The 19016-nt window shown below is 36.8% G+C and overlaps 1 protein-coding gene across 6 annotated transcripts in view; it reads right to left on the minus strand.

The window, feature by feature from the left end:
* Positions 1-2699: 2699 nt before the first annotated feature.
* The window catches only part of Ask1 (apoptotic signal-regulating kinase 1), a 937451-nt gene continuing 921134 nt past the window's right edge, over positions 2700-19016 (minus strand). For all 6 annotated transcript variants that reach the window (XM_090395264.1, XM_090395267.1, XM_090395262.1 and 3 more), the window contains one exon: positions 2700-3094. In XM_090395264.1, coding sequence (XP_090251390.1) covers positions 3022-3094 — 73 coding nt within the window. In that variant the 3' untranslated portion in view covers positions 2700-3021. The remainder of the gene's footprint in view (positions 3095-19016) is intronic.

Genomic DNA, 19016 nt, shown 5'->3' on the forward strand with positions numbered 1-19016 from the left:
CGCAAATGTATGTGCTTCCAAATGCTATCATCTTCTTTGCGAAACTGATTAATCCTTCAAATTTCTTTGGTAAGCATCGCTAAAATTTTTGGATATTTTCTAACAAAAATAGGTACATCATTAATAGCATCTGTAGGTTTGGTACATCATTAATTTCAACATTAAAAGGGTTCAAAAATAATCACATTTCGTTGCTATTTTTATGAAAATCCACAAATCTTGTTGAAAACTCCATTTGTAAATCAATAATACCAACAAAAGGTTTCCTTTTTTGTTTGTCATCCAACTGTAGATTTGCAACTATATAACGATGTAGATTTTCTTCCATCATATGTTTCTTCAACAGACATAGTTTGCTTTCAAAAGCTTTTGTCAGAAAACAGTTCTGCTAGTAATTTACCTTGGCCCTGCAGGCTCAAATTAAGTTCATTAAGGTACATTGTAATATCTACCATAAATGCAAGAGACATAATCCATTTTTTATTCAATAGTTGTTGGACAGTATTTTCATGTTCTGTCATGAAAATATCTATTTCTTCACATAAATTAAAAAATCTTTTTAGCACAGCATTCTAACAGCTGAGTAGTAGATAACATCCTTATACTCCAATTCTATTTCTATCAAGAATTCTTGAAATTGGCAGTGTTTCAGATCGTTGTGTCAGATGTAATTTACAGTTGATATCACCATGTCCATAACTTCTTTCATTGATGATAAAATTTTGCAATAGAGTGCTTCCTGATGAATGACACATCACTACTACGCTACACAAAGTAGCGTGTTAGAGCCACAGATATTTCTTCCACCATCGGTTTCACACTTTTTAATTTTTTCCAGTCCAATTCTAAAGAATCAATAGTTTCTTTTACTTTTATGAACAAATCATTGCTAGTTGTAGTGCCTTTTAAACTACACAAACTGGCCAATTCTTCATGAACATTAAAGTCACTATCAACGTCCCAAATAAATATCATTAACTACGCAGTGCTTGTCACGTCAGTACTTTCATCCATTGCTAGAGCGTAACAATCAAATGATTTTGCTTTAAATTTAAGCTTCTCAAATAAATTGGTACCGATTTTTTCTACTCGCCTTGTACAAGTCCTGGCAGATAAACTAATATATTGAAATAACGTTTTCTTTTCTGGGCATATTTGTTCAATTACAGCTAATAAACATCGTTTAATAAATTCTGAATCTGTATAAGGCCTTCCTTCTTTCGCAACCAGTTCCACTACAACATAACTAGCATGAACAGCCGATTGATTATGAATACTTTGCTTCTTAAATATGTTTTGCTGAGCAGTCAAAGGAGCTTGTAATTTATTAATTTGATTTTTTCTAAGTTCACAGTTCAAATACTTGTATTGGCTTTCATGTTCATTCTCGTAATGATGTCTGATATTATATTCTTTCATAACAGCAACACTTTTATGACAAATAACACAAAGGAGCTTATGCCCATTTTCAGTGAAGAAGTACTTGCTGTTCCATTCATCATTAAACCTTCTTCCTTCATCTGCAATTTTATGTTTTCTTGAACTCATTTTTGAAATTATTTTTGACAAATATATATCCTCTGAAAATAATAGGTGATGTTATTGAATTATATTAAAAGATGGACCAGGGAAAGTGACTGCAAAAGTGCACCAAAATCTTGGTTGTTGTCAGATGAGGTCGGCTTTGTTATCAGCACTCACGATGACTCACACAGTTGACTTACGCCGAGTTATTGCAAGGTGATATCACGAAGTATAGGCATAAAATTATTTTTAATTTATTATTCATATTATAAAATGCATTATTTAAATAATTCAACATAGAGGCCACATGCCATGTAAGTATGGTCAACCTTTTATGGGCTGCCAAAAATGCACATTTGAGCTGCATGCGGCTTGCAGGTTACCAACCCCTGATCTATGCCATTAAAAGTTTTTTGATTTTGGCAACAAGATTGTCACATTTACAGATAATTGTAGTATTAACTAGTGTAACACTTTTCACTTTATCTTTGTTGTTCAAATAGCACAAGCTCTTGCAGCCTCTCTCTCAGTGTTCAATACACCATCACCACTAAATTTAATCATTTTAATCTTAGTATTTAATGTCATAGGTTCATACATCATCTTCTTTTCATTGAAAGCAAAGTGAAAAGAAGAATAAAATAAAATAGTAGTAGTAGGGGTTTTATTGTGTATAATTCACAGAAAAATGCTAAAACATACACAGAGAGAGGCAGCAAGAAATGATATCATTCACAGCAGAATCATGTTATTAAAATTGTTGATTGCACTACTGTATAAATGGATATTAGTCATAACTGAAAAGTGTTATATGAGCAGATCATCATAAAGTAAAGTGTCGTAAGCCATTGTATTACTATATTGCTAAAAAAATTATAAAATAGACTTTATGTTTTCTATAATGACAAATTACAAATAATGTTATGACTTGATGAAAAGCAAATAGCAATATTATCATTACAATATGAACCATTTAAGGTAATTCAATGAAATCAAACAAAAATATGAAGTTTTTTCCTCAGTCATGATCTCTCAAAACTTTTCATGATATTTTCATACTTCATATTCCTTGCTAATGAACTATTAAAATCAACAAAATTAGTTTGTTCAATGCTTTGATGACCCAGTATGATTTACGTTATTTTGATAACAACAAAAATCAATCCAGAAGCAGATAAACAGAAATTAATTTATTTAACCCTCAATTCTCAAAGCTGAAATCTGTATGAGTGTGTGAAAGCATGTGTGTGTGTGTGTGTGTGTGTGAGAGAGAGAGAGAGAGAGAGAGAGAGAGAGAGAGAGAGGTGAAAGGCAAAAATACAATCATATACACAATTTACATTATTACAGATTGTTAGCTGCAGGTCACTTAGTGAAATCCCACACAAAGGCACCTGATGGTTTTGTATAATGCACCGGCAAGGATCCCTTGTTGTCGAACAGTAGTTCAATCTTATTAACATTTCTACCTGTTAAAACTAATATGAAGAATTAACACTAGAATTGTTGTGGCAAGTGATGATGCCGGTACTCTTGGATAGCTCTCCATATTCGTAGTTCTGTTCCTCCTCTGAATATAAATAAACAAATAAAGAATCTTGAATAATCATATGTATAAACATATACATAACAATAATAATTAACTAGAATAATTTTCTTAACTGAATACAATTTTTAAGACTCAAGTTACCAAAATGAAAAAGAATCCAAATTTGCTGACAAGCTAGAGGTTATTCAACATGTTTTTATGGTATTACACAACACCAGAAGAATAAATAAGATATTTATTATTTATTATTGCAATATCATTAAAACATGATGTAAAAGAATAAAGTTTATTATTATTATATAGATATCTCCATGTTACCCATATACAGTACTGTATAATTGGACTGTATAAATGTACATACATGAGAAGGTAGTTGGTTGATCAGCCAACTTCTCGTGTATGGGCTCAACATTTTAAAAAAAATACATCTTCATAATCTTGTTGACTATACTCCCACACAACTTCTAGAAGCAATCCTTTTTCTGTTAAGTATTTAAAATTTTATTTCCATGTTCCAAAGCAGTTGTATTTCTATGGAAATACAACTTCTTCATGGAAAAGCTAAAGACATAAAAAGCCTTCAATAAAATATGTGCTAAATTCCTTAACAGATAAGTCTGTTAAGGAATTTAACTATGATTTAATCTCTATGTGTATAAGGATTCAACAAAACTTCCATTACTCTTGAGCATTCAGAATCTATACAAAAGCCAGTCTCCTTACTAAAGGAGTAAATACAAAATACCTACAGGATATTGTTGATGCAAAGTGTTATCACCACCTTAAGATTTCCAAGCAGTTAAAGACCTGATATTTGGGCATTCATAGAATGTCTCTTAGAAAAGTATTAAGACTATTTAATGATAACAAAAGAAGTTTAATCAAGAAGTCCAAAAATCTTGCAAGAAAGAAAAATCTCAAGCAACATCTGGCAGGCAAGATGATCCACTACTTGTCAGATGATACACTTTCAAACAATGAAATCAAAAATTTAAGTAAATACTTTAATTTTGCAACAGCTTCAGAAAAAATTTTATGTTCTCAAATCATAGCGAACACTGAATTCACCATCAAATGCTACCATTAGATGAAGAAGATGCCATTAGGCTTGAAGGCTCTGCCTTGCTCAAAAATGCAAGCCGTCTCCAAGATACAATATCTCTAAAGGAGTAAAAACAGCCCTGAAAAATCAAAAAAGTAAACCAGGACATAGCAATTATGAAAGTGGAGACAGGCCTGGTTGGCTGAGTGGTTAACATATTCTGCTCTCCAACCAACAGGTCGTGAGTTTGTATCCCACCGTGGATATGGGTTTGACTGTAACATGCCTGAGAATAACACTTTTCCATATCATAGGAAATTTCTCAAAACTACATTGATTTAAATTAGGTTTTTTTTTAAATAATTTTTTTTTTAAAGGACTGCTGATTCCAAGAAAAGTTTCTTATGTTTTAAACTTGTTGAAGCATAGCAATTCCCCCCCCCCCCCCGTTCGATACTGTAGGTGGTGTGCAAGGCACGGTCTACTATAACTGACAATCCATAATTATGGCAGCAGACATATTTTTTATGTTTATCAAAATGGATGTTTGCTGATGGATGTTTCCAGTCTGGTCTGTCCATAATCATCTAACTGGCAGGAGCAAGGAATTTTATATACCTCAGGAACTGAGAGAGGAAGGAATAATAACTAAATGTTTTAAAGGAACATGTGTAATAGACATATTTTTAAAATTGGAAATTTTAAATATACTTAACTCCAGTATATTTCCTCTTGACTAAATATACTGTTACAAGGACATCATCAGAGAGAGAGAAGAGAAGATCAGTTTACAACAATTAAAACACAATTCACAAGATAAGAGTCATGAAATATATGCTTACTTGTTTGTGTCTCAGTCAAAGCTATGTTAACAGGATAATGCACTATTACAGTTCAAAGGGAAATAATAATAAGCTTTTTAATTCAGATATAAGTTTATATAACTTGTGGCCTCAACTCCAACCTTAATAGTGTCCATTACCATCTGCTGTAGTCCACCAAACCCCACTTACTCTTTTTAGCAGAAACTCAAATCGCATCTCCCCCAGCACTATCCATCTCAACCTTCCAAACTACACACTGTTTAGTCCTTTCAACCCAAGGGTGGAATCTGCACATATATCTGCTCTGACATACCCTGCCAGAGAACACCTAACCTAGAATTACCCAACTTTGACCTTCTTTGGTTGAAAATATCCCTTCCCCACTCAGTCAAATTCATCTGCTGTCTCTATTGCTCTCCTAATGCCACCAACCATTCTGAGTGCTTTAATTTCCTCTCCTTACAAATTGATTTTCTCCAGTCCCACTCTCCTAACAGTGAAATCATCCTCCTAGGAGATTTTAATGTCCATAACAACAACTCACTTTCCTCCTCCAGTTGTACAGATCTAGCAGGCAGAGATGCTGAAACATTTGCCATCCCTAATGACCTTACACAAATTGTTCACATGCCCACCAGAATACCAGATAACCCAAATACTTGGGTTGAAAATATCTCTTCCCCACTCAGTCAAATTCATCTGCTGTCTCTATCACTCTCTTCTATAGATCTCTTCCTTACCAATGACCCTTTCAAATACTCAGGGGAATGTAGTGAGTGCCCTGGGTAATTCTGACCACAATCTAGTGCTCATCTCCTTCCCCATGCAACAACACTTACACAGTCACTTCCACACAAGAGTAGTTTGGCATTATAACAGTGCCAAGTGGGACAGCCTCCAAGACTACTATGCTTCATTCCCATGGTTAGACTATTGTTTCCAGTCTTCCAATCCAAACATATGAACCGAACATATCGCTTAAGTAATCCTCACTGGCATGGAAATATACCCCCCCCCCCCCACTACTCTGAATTGCCATCCTTGGTTCTCCAAAAGAAAAATGAAAAATCAAGCATACCACAGCTGGCTCAAATCAAGAACACCATCCACCTTCAGCGCTTATACAAAAGCCTGAAACTGATGCAAGAAAACTATCAATGCTTCCAAAACAGAATATGAATGGACAAAAAGCAGGAAACCTGCAACCTGCCCAAATGGCAGCTGTGCCTTTTGGTCTCTTGCCAAAGCAATTGGTCGTAACTTTTGTCCTACACTATTCCCACCTCTATCATACCCTGATGGCTCTACAGAAAAGCTAATCTCCTGGCTTCATGCTTTGCCTCCAATGCATGCATAACTGACAATGGCAAATGCCCCCCAGTCATTCCAACTACCCAACATACAATGTCCCCTATATCTTTTTGCCAGAAAGCGATCAGAGACCTATTATCTAAATTAAACACAAAAAAATCTCTTGACCCTGATAGCATCTCTCCAATTGTCCTGAAGGTCTGTGCACCAGAACTGATCCTATCCTATCCTATGCTGCCTGTACATACTCTCTTACTCCAATGGTATCCATCCCAAAGTCTGAAAATTGGCCTATAATCAACCTATTCCTAAGAAGGGTAACAAATCACTGCCATCTAACTACTGTCCTATCTCACTTACCTCAGTCCTATCTAAAGTGATGGAGAAAACCATTAATTCTCAACTCGTACACTACCTAGAAGGCACCCAGCTATTAAGTGACCACCAGTATGGGTTCCATCACTGCCGATCAACAGGAGATCTACTCTCATATATCACCTATCTCTGGACAAATGTTATGCAGAAATTTGGCTAATCTCAAGTGGTTGTACTTGATATTTCCTAAGCTTTTAACCGGGTCTGGCACAAAGGCTTACTAAGCAAACTTCCATCATTTGGACTGTTTCAGAACTTCTGCAGTTGGATTGCCAGCTTTCTGTCTGGATGCACACTATGTGTGATAACAGACGGTTCCCTATCCTCTTACCATCCAACTAATGCTGGGCTTCCACAAGGTTCTGTTCTTTCACCAAGCCTCTTCCTTCTGTATATCAATAACCTACTTCAGTTGACCTCCAACCCAATACACAGCTTTGCAGATGACAGCACATTGCAATCCTCCCTTTCATTTGACAAACCTTACTATACACAACTCATTTCAACATACAGAACATCAACCATCACTGCCCTCAATTCTCACTCCAAGCCATCCTTCAATGGGGCTCAGATAACCTCATCAACTTCAAAGCTAGTAAAACCCAGTTCTGTCTTATTTCTCACAAAAAAAGAACCATTTCTCCCAATATTATTTTTGATAACACTCAAATTTCCAGACAAGATGAGATTTCTCTTCTTGGAATAACTCTGATATCAGGCCTCTCCTGGCATAAACACATCACAACCATTGCATCTTCAGCTTCGAGAAAACTAGGATTTCTCTTTTGCTCAAGACATTATTCACCTCTAAACAGTTGTTAAGCTTATACAAGTCACAAATCCACCCAGCTATCAAATATTGCTCTCACATTTGGAGTTGAGCTCCCTCAAAATGTTTAACTCGAAACAGAGGAGAGCAATTAGGTTGATAAATGACTCATCTCTTACCAACTCCCCCCCCCCCCACTTTCACACAGACGTTTGATTTCTGCAATATGTATATTCTACAAATATTTCCATGGAAATACTCATCTGATATAACATCATTAATTGCTCCACTTAGTACTAAGCTCATTGGAACACGTGCAGCTGCAACACAACATCTTTTCAGAGCACACTTTGAAACCCACAGAACAAGTTTTATTTCCTCCTCCTTTATCCCTGCTACTGCTGTACTGTGGAATGGTCTTCCCCTGATATATTTCCCAAGGAATACAATATAGAGACTTTTAAATCAAATGCAAACAAGTTTCTCCTTTCCCAACCCACCTATATACTGTACTAAAATATTATAGGTTGATTGAACCAACCTCTTGTGTATGGGCCCAACATAAAAAAAAAAAAAAAAAAATTAAGAACAGTTAACTGCAATTACTTCCCAAAACTTTCAAAGGATTAAAGCAGTTAAATTTTGGAAGATGTTACAGAATTTCACAAGTTTCAAAAAACAGACAAATACTGCAGTGAGGTAACTTGGTTTGATTCCAAAGAACTCTGTGTTTGGTGTCTATGGCAGAGTAAGCCTGACCAATCTTTCAGATTCCAAGAATTTGATGTAGTTCTGACAGCTTGGATTCTAATCTCAGCAGAATAGTCTATCTGTCCAATATAATGAAGTCAACAGCAGAGCAGGATACTGGATAGAAACTAGGAAAGGAGAGAGGTGGTAATTTATTTTTGGTGGATAGAGAAGATAATAGTTTCCAAGCTGGTGCATATATTATACTTGCTAATGTTTTGGGAAGTAATCACAATTAAGTGTTCATATTTTTTATTTTTACATAACCCTACAAGTTACATAATCTTGTATTTGAATTACAAAAGCTCACCATTATTTCCCTTTTAACTTTAATAGAGCATTCTCCTATTAACTCGAGTGTGACTGAGACATGAGCAAATAAGCAATGCTATGTGACTCATAGCACGAGTCTCATAGCATGTATCTTTCTCTTCTCTTCTCTCTTTGATGTATTTGTAACATAAGATGATATATTGTAGTTAAATAAATTGTATTTTTTACATGTGTCTGATATAAAAATAAAGCAGGAGAGAGGAAGAAGTTGGTCTGTAGACATGGATAGCCCAATTTCAAGTGAATTTGAAAGCAGTATATAGAGACTGCATTTTCCTTAATGTTGTAGCTATTTTTTCTGACATACCCCAGATTTAGGTTATACTGAGTATAATTTTAGCATTAGTAATAATCTGTATGTAGAGAATAGTCCTGGATTGGGAGAATGCTAAAAGAATTTTTTTAAATTCTGTAGGAACTATAGCTATTACAAAAGATAAGGTGTGGCATATTAAAAAAAAAAAAGTTAACAACTGAGAAGTACGTCACGTTGAAACAGATTGAATAGAGATTACTCAGAAGCTTTTGATATTTTTCCAGGGAGTTAACAACATCTTTAACATACATTTTCAACATGAGTCGTATGAGCGTCCCAAAGGAATGGAAAGATGCAAAGTTGTTCTGCTTCCTAAAGGAGGTGATAAGACTAGAACTTCAAATTATAGTCCAATCTGCTTGTCTGGAGTTGTGGTCAAGGTGTTGGAGAAGCTAGTGAGGACAAGGATTCAGAACTGGGTGGACAGCATTCGAATTCTCTTTAATGGACAGCATGGGTTTGCTAAAGGAAGAGTGTGTTTTAGCAATCTGCTTACTTATTATAACAAGGCAACAAATACATTGGACAAGGGGGATGCATATATAGTAGTATATTCAGATTTTGTAAAGGCTTTCAATAGATTACCAGATGATAAACTAGTAGTTAAAATGGAACAGATGAGGTTGGATTGGAGACTGGCTGTCTGATAGGTGATGTGTTAATTTTTATGTAAATGACAATGAAAGAGCTTAAATGGTGATATACAGTTTTCTGTAGATGATGCAAAGTTGGGGGAGAGTTATGAGGAGTAGATGTAGTTTTTGCAAGAGGACCCTAAATAGACTCTCTGAATGGGCAAGTGTGCAGGTATGTCAGTTTAGTGTTGCAATCTGTAAAGTTTTAAAATTTGGGAAGCAAAGATGGTATTCAGAGTACAGGATTGATAGGGATATTTTGGAGGAAGTGAAGGAAATGAAAGATCTGTAGGTGATGGCGCAATAGGGTGAAATTTCATGGACATTTTGCTAAAATGGTGATGACAACACAGTGGATTATGGGAATGATGTGGAGAAAACTGACATGTAGAAGTAAGAATGTTCTAATTCCATCGTGCTAGACTCTTTGATCACGCAGCATATGGATTAATCGTGGAAAGGCTTAGACATTGGTTATGCATTTTTACTAAATAGTTTAAGGAAATTACAACGTGAACTAGGACAGCGCTTCCCAAACTGTGGGCCGCAGCCCCCTTTGGGGGCCGTGAAATAATGAAAACAAATTTAAAATGTTTTAAGACTAAGTAGATTTTTTTTTATTTTAAAAGAAACGTATTTAACTTTTATTATTTATTATTTCTTTTTTGTTATTTTTTTATATTTTAATGGAAAAATTCACACATTGGTGTTGGTTCACAAACTTTGCTTCCTGCGTATTTCAGTGCATAATGAATATTAGTAAATATTGTTTATTCATATGTTTCATTTCAAAGCAGTGGTTAATTGTATTTACTTCGAATGCTCTCCAGGGAAGCTCCAAATCTTCCTGTCCCTTTCATCATGCGTTCGTAATCAGGGACTGTTGATATTGACTTTATATACATATCAAAACTGGTTTTATATTATCACTGTCATCCGAGCTAGTTTTCTGTTACCAATAAAAGTTTTGCATATACTTCACACATGAAAAAAAGCTTAAACAAGTTCATGTGGTGAGATAGTAACTCGCTTGCAGTGGTAAACAATACACCCTCCCTAACAGCCATTATACTGTAGAGGCAATAAAAACAAGTACTTTTATTATGCCCAGTGAATAAGGTATGAGGAGTCTGCATAATATATTTCTCAACAAATAGTGCAATTAGAGACAACTGGGATAAAAACACACTACTTAATGAATCACATGTCCCCCTCATACAGAAACTATGCTGTATAGTTTATGTTGCATGGGCAAACACAGTATCTAACTAAAAACTATTGTTATTAATTAGATGTGTGTGAGTTCGATGTTATTGCTGCCCCAAGGCAGCAATAAAATTCAACCGAACGTGTTAAAATTCGTAAAAGTGTTAAAACTCATCATCATCAAATTCCTGCCATGTACCCTCAAGGGGTGTACAGGATATGACAGTACTACATGAAAAAATTACATCATTACTAACTTCCTATCTACAATTTTCCTCCAAATCAGTCTGTTACTTGTCAAGACTCCAACATTATCAGATCTTATATTTCTATCGTCTAAGGCACTTTGTACCGTATCAATCCACCTAAAACAAAGTAATATATATATATATATATAATGAATGTTATGGCAGTTTCACATATGGAATTCGGTTGAAGAGAGTTAGCATTTCAACTCAATTGTCAGCTATGCTTTTATCTTTCGGTTGCGCAATCTTTTGTTAATACCGCACCAATCATATGCACGTTTTAATAACCTGCCTTTGCTGTCTGTTTCACGTTAGGCTTAATTACCATAAAGGGAGAAAAGTCACAAAAGAGAAAAATGTTCCTGGTCCGGGGATTCCCTTATTCAGGTAATATTCACTAATTTCATGTTATCAGGCTGTGGTGTGCCAGTATCGGTAAGTGGTGATATTTGATCTATTCTACGTTAAAAAATTTAACCCTGAGATGGATAAGTGGCTGATAAAAAACAAAAAAAATTCCCATGAACAATCAGAAGAAGCAGAAACAGACTCAAAAAAAGGACAGTATTTCATATTTTATCAGAACATCCCGCATCGTCTTCAGAACCAAATGGTAAGAGGCAAAAAATGTAATATATGCATTTGATTTTTGCAATATTCTCTGTGTATGTTTTGTATTGAATATAAATACCATAAATATTATAATAATATATCTCTCTATTACGATTTATTTTCGAGGGGGGGGGCCGTGAAATATTTTAATTTTTGCAAAGGGGGCCCTGACATCCAGAAGTTTGGGAAGCACTGAACTAGGATATACATTAAAATAAATTTTAATACACTTCCAATATTTCGGCAACGTCACGTTGTCATTTTCACAGGAACTTAAGAACAAGACACGTGCACGCAGGCACAACAAACAGTAAATGAGGAAGAAGCAGGAAGCTATTCTTTCTCCTAAAGTCCTGTTGGTGCCCCCTAGTGGGCAATGTTGGTATTCTTGGGCGATTGGGCTGAAGGTCTTCTGATGTAGGTTTCCCAAATTTGAGGCAGTCTCATGCAGCCAAATTTGTTGAGGTTTGGACTGTTTCTTAGGGCTGAGGATGATTCCATGAAAAGCCTTTCATATTTGTATTTACTACGGTGTATTATCGTGGCTTTCTTCCACCGTATTCTATGGCAGGTATCCAGCACACGGTCTGCAAGACTAGAGTGGTTGTAATGGTGAAACCGGATGTAGTCCTTGTGTTCTGAAATTCTGATATTTGCTGTCCTGCCTGTTTGGCCAAAGTAGGACAGCTTACAGCTGCAAGGGACCTGGTATACACCAGGTAGGTCTTGCGGGGGGGGGGGGGGGTTGGTCTTTAGTAGAGCGGATAAGGGATGCCAATTTTTTGTATGGTCTGTAACAAGAAGTTAAGTCATGTTTTTTTAGGATTTTTGTAATTTTTTCCGAGGTGCTTCAGATATAGGGTATGGTGATGGATTTAGAGTAATCCTTGTTGTGAGCTGGGGGGGGGGTCGTGGATTTTTGGATTTTTTTTTTGGGGGGGGGGAGTAGCCATTGGCTGAGAAAGTGTTGAGAATGTGGTTTAGTTCTGTGATTAGGGCATTGTCATTTGAACAGATAAGTTTAGCCCTATTGTGTATAATCCCACCACCCCTCCTCGCAACAATATGGAGTCTTAATGACTCCATATTGTTGCGAGGAGGGGTGGTGGGATTGTTGGTGAATGTATCTGCCTGTATGGGTGGGTTTTCTATAGACCGAGAAACCCAAGGTTCCATCAGGCTGGTGGGTGACTAGTGTGTCTAAGAAAGGAAGGCAGTTGTTTTTTCCCTCTTCCAGGGTGAATTTGATTCTGGGGTGTTGGTTGTTTAAGTGTGTTAGGAAGGAGTGTATCGGAGCCATGTGGCCAAATAGCGAACACATCATCAACATAGTGAAGCCAAATGGTTGGTTTTTGTGGGGTAGAGTTTAAGGCTTTCTCTTCAAAAATCTCCATATAAAAGTTGACCAAGGGTGGTGAGAGTGGAGAACCCATGGCTGTCCCCTCTATTTGTAGAATTTTCCTTGCCAAACAAAATAGCCCGAGTTCATTGTGAACTGAAATAGAGCTGTGATATTGGGAGGAAATTTAGCTTGGATTAGCTCTAAGGATTCTTTGAGTGGGACATTTGTGAATAAGGAGGAGACATCAAAACTGACCATTATGTCAGTGTGTTTGAGTGTAACTGTCACTCATTTACTGTTTGTTGTACCTGCATGCATGTGTCTTGTTCTTAAGTTCCTGTGAAAATGGCAACGTGACGTTGCTGAAATATTGGAAGTGTATTAAAATTTATTTTAATGTATATCCTAGCTTACGTTGTAATTTCCTTAAACTACTTAGTAAAAAAGCATATGGATTACTATAAAAAGATTTGGTGACCAGGCTTTCAAAAGGATGATGAGATGTTGGAGAGGGTCCAGAGATGATAGACTCAGTTGGTTTCTGGGCACTGGAATGCAAAATATGAGGACAGATTGAGAGAATTCCAATTACAGAGCCTAGTGGTCCTGTTGGTAGATCAAAAGGAAACTGGGTTAATATTCCCAAACACAGACATGGGGATCGGGCTTTCTGGGGCAAAGAGTGGTAATGCAACTGAACTCGGAGAAGTCAATGGGAGCCCCAGGAAGAGTTGCCTTTTCTTTGTAAGGGTTTGGCTTCCTTGAATCGGTTTGTCCAGACAGAGGGATGATATCCCCATTAGGCACCACATCTCCTGTAGTGTCTGGAGAGTTCCTGTCAGCCTTTGAAAACGTGAGGGAGAGAGTGTGATTTTCTTGGTGGACCATATCAATACCCTCAGCAGATCTCCAAGGAAGTCGATAGAGTAATGGAGATAAGGGAAGTCAGCAAGCTAGATCCATAACTTCTGGACAAAGACTGACTCTCAGGACTAGGCAAAACTATCCAGTGATGGAACAGTTGAGTCCAGACAAGCGCTGGGGACTTCTTGTGGAATGCTTCAGCTGCGTGGTGTGCTGGATGGCCCATCTGGCAGGACCACATTTCAGCTGGCAACTAACAGCTGACTCAGAATGGCATGGACCAGGGAAATTTGACTGTCTCATTAAAGCAAAGCATTGTGATGGCCATTGAGAGGTATTGCCATTGATGTGATTTCTGGCCAGTGGTTTGAATGTTTAAGTGAAAGAATATCAATCAAAGTTTAGGGTACATAACTACTAGTTTGTCATCTGGTACTCTACCAAAAGCCTTTGCAAAATCTGAATATACAACTATATATATGCATCTCCCTTGTCCAATATATTTGTCACCTTGTTATAATGTCGGGAGTAAACATGACTCTCCTTGAGATGGACACTCTTTAAATGTGGAGGGTAGAGAAGCTGCTGGTCATATTATGCCAGCCAATTTACATTAATCTCTCTCTCTCTATATAGAGAATAAGTCATCAGAGGGAGCCTGGTGATATGTAAGAGTGTGAAATAGCACCTAAGAAGAAAATCCTGTTCAGTAGGTCAGGTCCATTACGCCTTCTTTGAAGATCCCATCAGTGGCATCATGTGCCGGTTTCAGTTGGGTGTGCTGTAGTGTGGCTTATGCAATCCACCCTACAAAATTCATGTCAATTTGACTGTAGGGTTGTATTTTTATTTATGTATAAAAGTTTAAGAGTGCATAGTGCATCAGTGCTCATCTTAATTGGTTCAATGCAGTTAATTGTAGGATAACTTTAAATACTTTCCAGCTGAGCTCTTGATATTTTACATAAAATCCTATAAAAATAAACTAACTCAGCTTTAAGAGCGTAGGTAGGAGTCGGGTTCATGATAAGTAAATACAATCAATACTTGAAATAAGATAATTTAATGAAGAAAACATTCATTTTTACAATGTCAATGGGCAACTTGGCAATGTTTTTCTTTGACCAGATTGTCAATGTTGGAAGTCGCTATGCGCAGCGTATTCTCGAGATGTTGGTCCATAATCTGAGTTCTTGTCTTGGACTTCACATGATTCATTTTGGAGAAGAACTGCTCAGATAAGTATGCGCTTCCTAACAAAGCACACATATTCAAAACATACTGGCAAAGATTAGGGAATATGTCCTCAGAAATGTAGTCTTTGTAAAATGTAAGCAAGGGCACACTGAATAATTTTTCTCTCAAAGAAGAGTTGTTTTGGAGTTCAAGCAGCTCCATTTGTACTGAGCCTGGCATTTCAACAGCATTGACACTGAATGGCATTGAAAATAAATCTAAAGAAGACTGCTGGTTACAAAAATCACTAAATCTCTCTTCGAACTCACTTCGCAACACGCCTAATTTTGTAGCATATTCATCAAGAGACTCAGCGAGAAGCTGAAAATGAGTTAAATCTTTTTTTGCGAGTTGTGCCTCCCAAAGTTTGAGCTTGGCCACAAAAGCTTTGATGTGATCAAACAGAGTGTGCACCAGTTGATCTTTGGATTGTAGCCGCATATTTAGGTTCATATGCAACAAGATGTCGGTCACAAAGGCAAAGTCTGTCATCCAGTTCGGATAGTCAAATTTCACAATCGGATTCCCCTTGGTTTGCACGAACTGCAGTATTTCGCTCCTTAAGTCAAAGAGTCTTTTAAGAACCTTCCCTCTGCTCAACCACATCGCAGTGATCTGCTTTGCACTCTTGGGTCAAAAACTCTTGAAATTGACGATGATTCAATCCTCTTGCCCTAATAATGTTGACAACAGTCACAATAACTTTCATGACATTTTCAAATCCAATAGTTTTCGTGCACAAATTCTCCTGGTGAATTAAACTATGGTAATGGACAAAATCTTTTCCTTCTAGTTCTGGTTCTTTCTGTAGCAGTGCAACAAACCCTTCATTCTTTCCCACCATACCAGGGGCACCATCAGTTACCACACCCTTGAGGTTGGTTAAGCCGAGGTCAAAACGCTGGAGCATTTTCTTGGCAGCTTCAAGAATATCAGCGCTTTCGTCGTTCCCTTTATAGGTACGAGCACTAGCAGTTCTTCTATCACATTAAATTGTTGATCAATGCCACGGACAAAGATAGCCAGTTGTGCTGTATCCTTCACATCTGTGCTCTCATCTAAAGCAAGTGAATATGACGTAAATTCAGCCGACCTTTTTTTAAAGTTCCTTGAATGTCATTGGCAAGTTCTTCGACACGCCGTGCTACACTTACCCCAGACAACCTTGGTTTTTAAACACTTCCTTATTATTTGAGCACAGAATATCCCCAGCAGAGATGAGACATTATTTTACAATGTCACCATCCAAGAAAGCATTTGATTGTTTAGCAATAATTTTCAGCTATTACATAACTTATTTTGACGCACGCTTCCCTCTGCCTTTTAAACGTACCCTGCTGGCATTTTAAATCAATTTGGAGACGGTTCACTTTGTCGACATGAAGTCTCCCTTGAAGGTGATCGAAATTGGATGCACGCTTTGTGTCATAGTATTGTTTTATATTGTATTCTTTTGATACTGGCACTGACTCACGACAAATTGAACACACTAGTTTATTGTCGATCGGCACAAAAAATACAAATTGGTCCACTTTTTCATTAAAAACCTGACAAGAATCACTTCATTTATGCTTTTTACTTGTAGACGCCATAGTGATGGAAGGTGAACCCAAAAAATGATCTAATAAAGGCTGTGTAACGGTTATTATCCACTGAATATATCTCATACTAATGAAAAAGTCTGGCAATATAAAACCACAATAGGCTATGGCTGACACAAAGAATCTGTGTGCACTTATACATGAATATCACACTGTTCACGACTGACTGTGGGTGAGATCCTCTTGTATTTAGATGAAAATAACGAAGTATCGAGAACCTTCGAGATGTATCTGGAAGGCACTAGACAGTGTACTCAAACGAAATATTGCTTCAGCCATCTACCTGTGACGTTAGTACTAGTACTTAAGTACTGCTTGGCGCTGGTAGATTGCTGAAGAAGAATGTCTATTTAATATTTATTTTTATAGGATTTTATGTAAAATATCAAATGCAGACCGTTCCTTGTGAATCTGGAAAGCATCTTACAATTCTAAATATCATATAGCTTAGTGGCTCATGGGATTCAATGAAATTATTTTTTATTTAATCACGTTTTAATGTTAAGTAGTTATTTTTTCAAAATGGCCGGTGGGCCACAGCAAAGAGCTCTGCGAGCCATGCGTTGAAGACCTCTGGCATAGAGTGAAGGACAATGTGTTAGTTTTAAGATATATTAGAAAACAATAATGAAGGAGAATGCTATATTTTGTTGGTATATTTGAATTACTCAAAGGTGTAAATATAATAGTAAATATGGAAGAGGAGAATGAGACTTACTTCGACTACATTCATACAATCCACAAATGGCTGGCAGAAAATGGAACATTCAGCAGTTCATTAACACTGTTTCCCATGGTAAACATGGGCAAAAAAAAAAATATAAATTATTTACAGAAAATTATATATTAAAAACTTTATATCGGTGTCCTAAATATGCCAGTTCACACTTCATGCACACAAAACAGATGAAATTCTGAAAACAAAAACAGCAATTCACGACCAATAACCAATCACAGCCATTGATTTCTGGGTGCTATTGTCTCAGTGCACACCCTACCTCGCCTTCTAGTAAGAAGGCTCAAAGGTATTATCCATGAATTGTGACTGCACTGTTTACGTATGCAATGTTAAGTATCGAAAAGTTTCTTCTTCATGAAGCATTAGTATATTGTGTTTAATTTTAGGAATCACGTGCAAGGAAACAATTAGGGGAGTCTTTAACAGGAATAAATGTAAAAATAATATCAGTGATATTGCTATTTCATGGGTGTGCCACACATCTAGCACACCCTGAATATATGCCCCTGGATCCCAGAGAGAGAATGTTGAGTGCTAACCTTAGAAACATGGAAACTTGCCACTCCACCAGCTATCATAGGGAATTTGGCTGTCTAGCAACCATCATTAGTTGATTATGCTAGAATTTCAAGGAGGTGGTGTACTCCATTCAACTTTAACAACACCCTGCCCCAGCACAACAACTGTTGGGAACCCATTTTTCTGACTCTAGCAATGGTGATCTCGTTAGATTGGGTGGGTGGAATCGATGGGATGAAACCACTAATAATGATTTACTCCGGAAATTATATGCATGGTATGAGAATAATATTTTCAAATAGGAGTTATTTGTAAATATTATAGGGCATATAATATTTACAAATAAGAAAGTTTAAGATAGATTTAAGTTAGGTTAAGATGGGAATAATGATTATGTGACTGGCAAATTAAATAAAGAAACAGAAAGGTACAAGTTCAACTGGACAAATCCATGGCTGGTCCTGACTCATTCATGCTGAAGTACAAAAATCTGGAAAAAATCTTAATAACACAGGTTTGTTATATTCTACGGACTTAATGCCAATCGTTAATGCGAGATGTTAGCTATATATATGTAGCTATATATGTAAATGATTGGTAGTAGAGGTTCAGTGTAGTGGTAGAGACGGAGAGTTGTACAATAGGTGTCCTCCTGCGAAGAGTCTTCGGACTCCTTGGAGGCATCACGAATAATAATAATAATAATAATAATAATACCCATTAGCCAATACCAGATCTAGTGTCTATAATGATGACTAGTCGTTGTGATAGTAATCCTGCTCAGTACGAGAGGAGCTGCAGTTTCGGACACTTAGTACATGTGCTTGGTCAAAGTTTGTACTGTTATAGAGCGATCGCTCTGGTGATGAGGCCACTAGAATCAGAAGCATCAAGGCAGCCATTGAGATTATGCAGCTGCTTGCTTCCTACATTGCACCATTCAGTTGTGACATGCGGGCACCAAATCATTCGTGACAAACTAGGCACTGGTCTGGGTGTTGTGCTTAGAAGAGCAGCCACCATATTATGATCTACTGAGATCATCTTCTGATGAGTCTCAATGAGAAAGAAGAAAGGAGACATGATTGAGATGTATAAGTTGGTAAGGGGTAATTACCAGATTAAAGTGGATGAGATTTTTCACAGAATATCAGAAGACAGGGGAAAGAATGAGAGGCCATCCCTGGAAGCTGTGTAGAGCAGTGATTTTCAACCTTTTTC

This window comes from Typopeltis vanoorti, chromosome 7 (assembly GCF_054136105.1).
Source record: "Typopeltis vanoorti isolate ZY-2024b chromosome 7, IOZ_Tvanoo_1.0, whole genome shotgun sequence".
Taxonomy (NCBI): domain Eukaryota; kingdom Metazoa; phylum Arthropoda; class Arachnida; order Uropygi; family Thelyphonidae; genus Typopeltis; species Typopeltis vanoorti.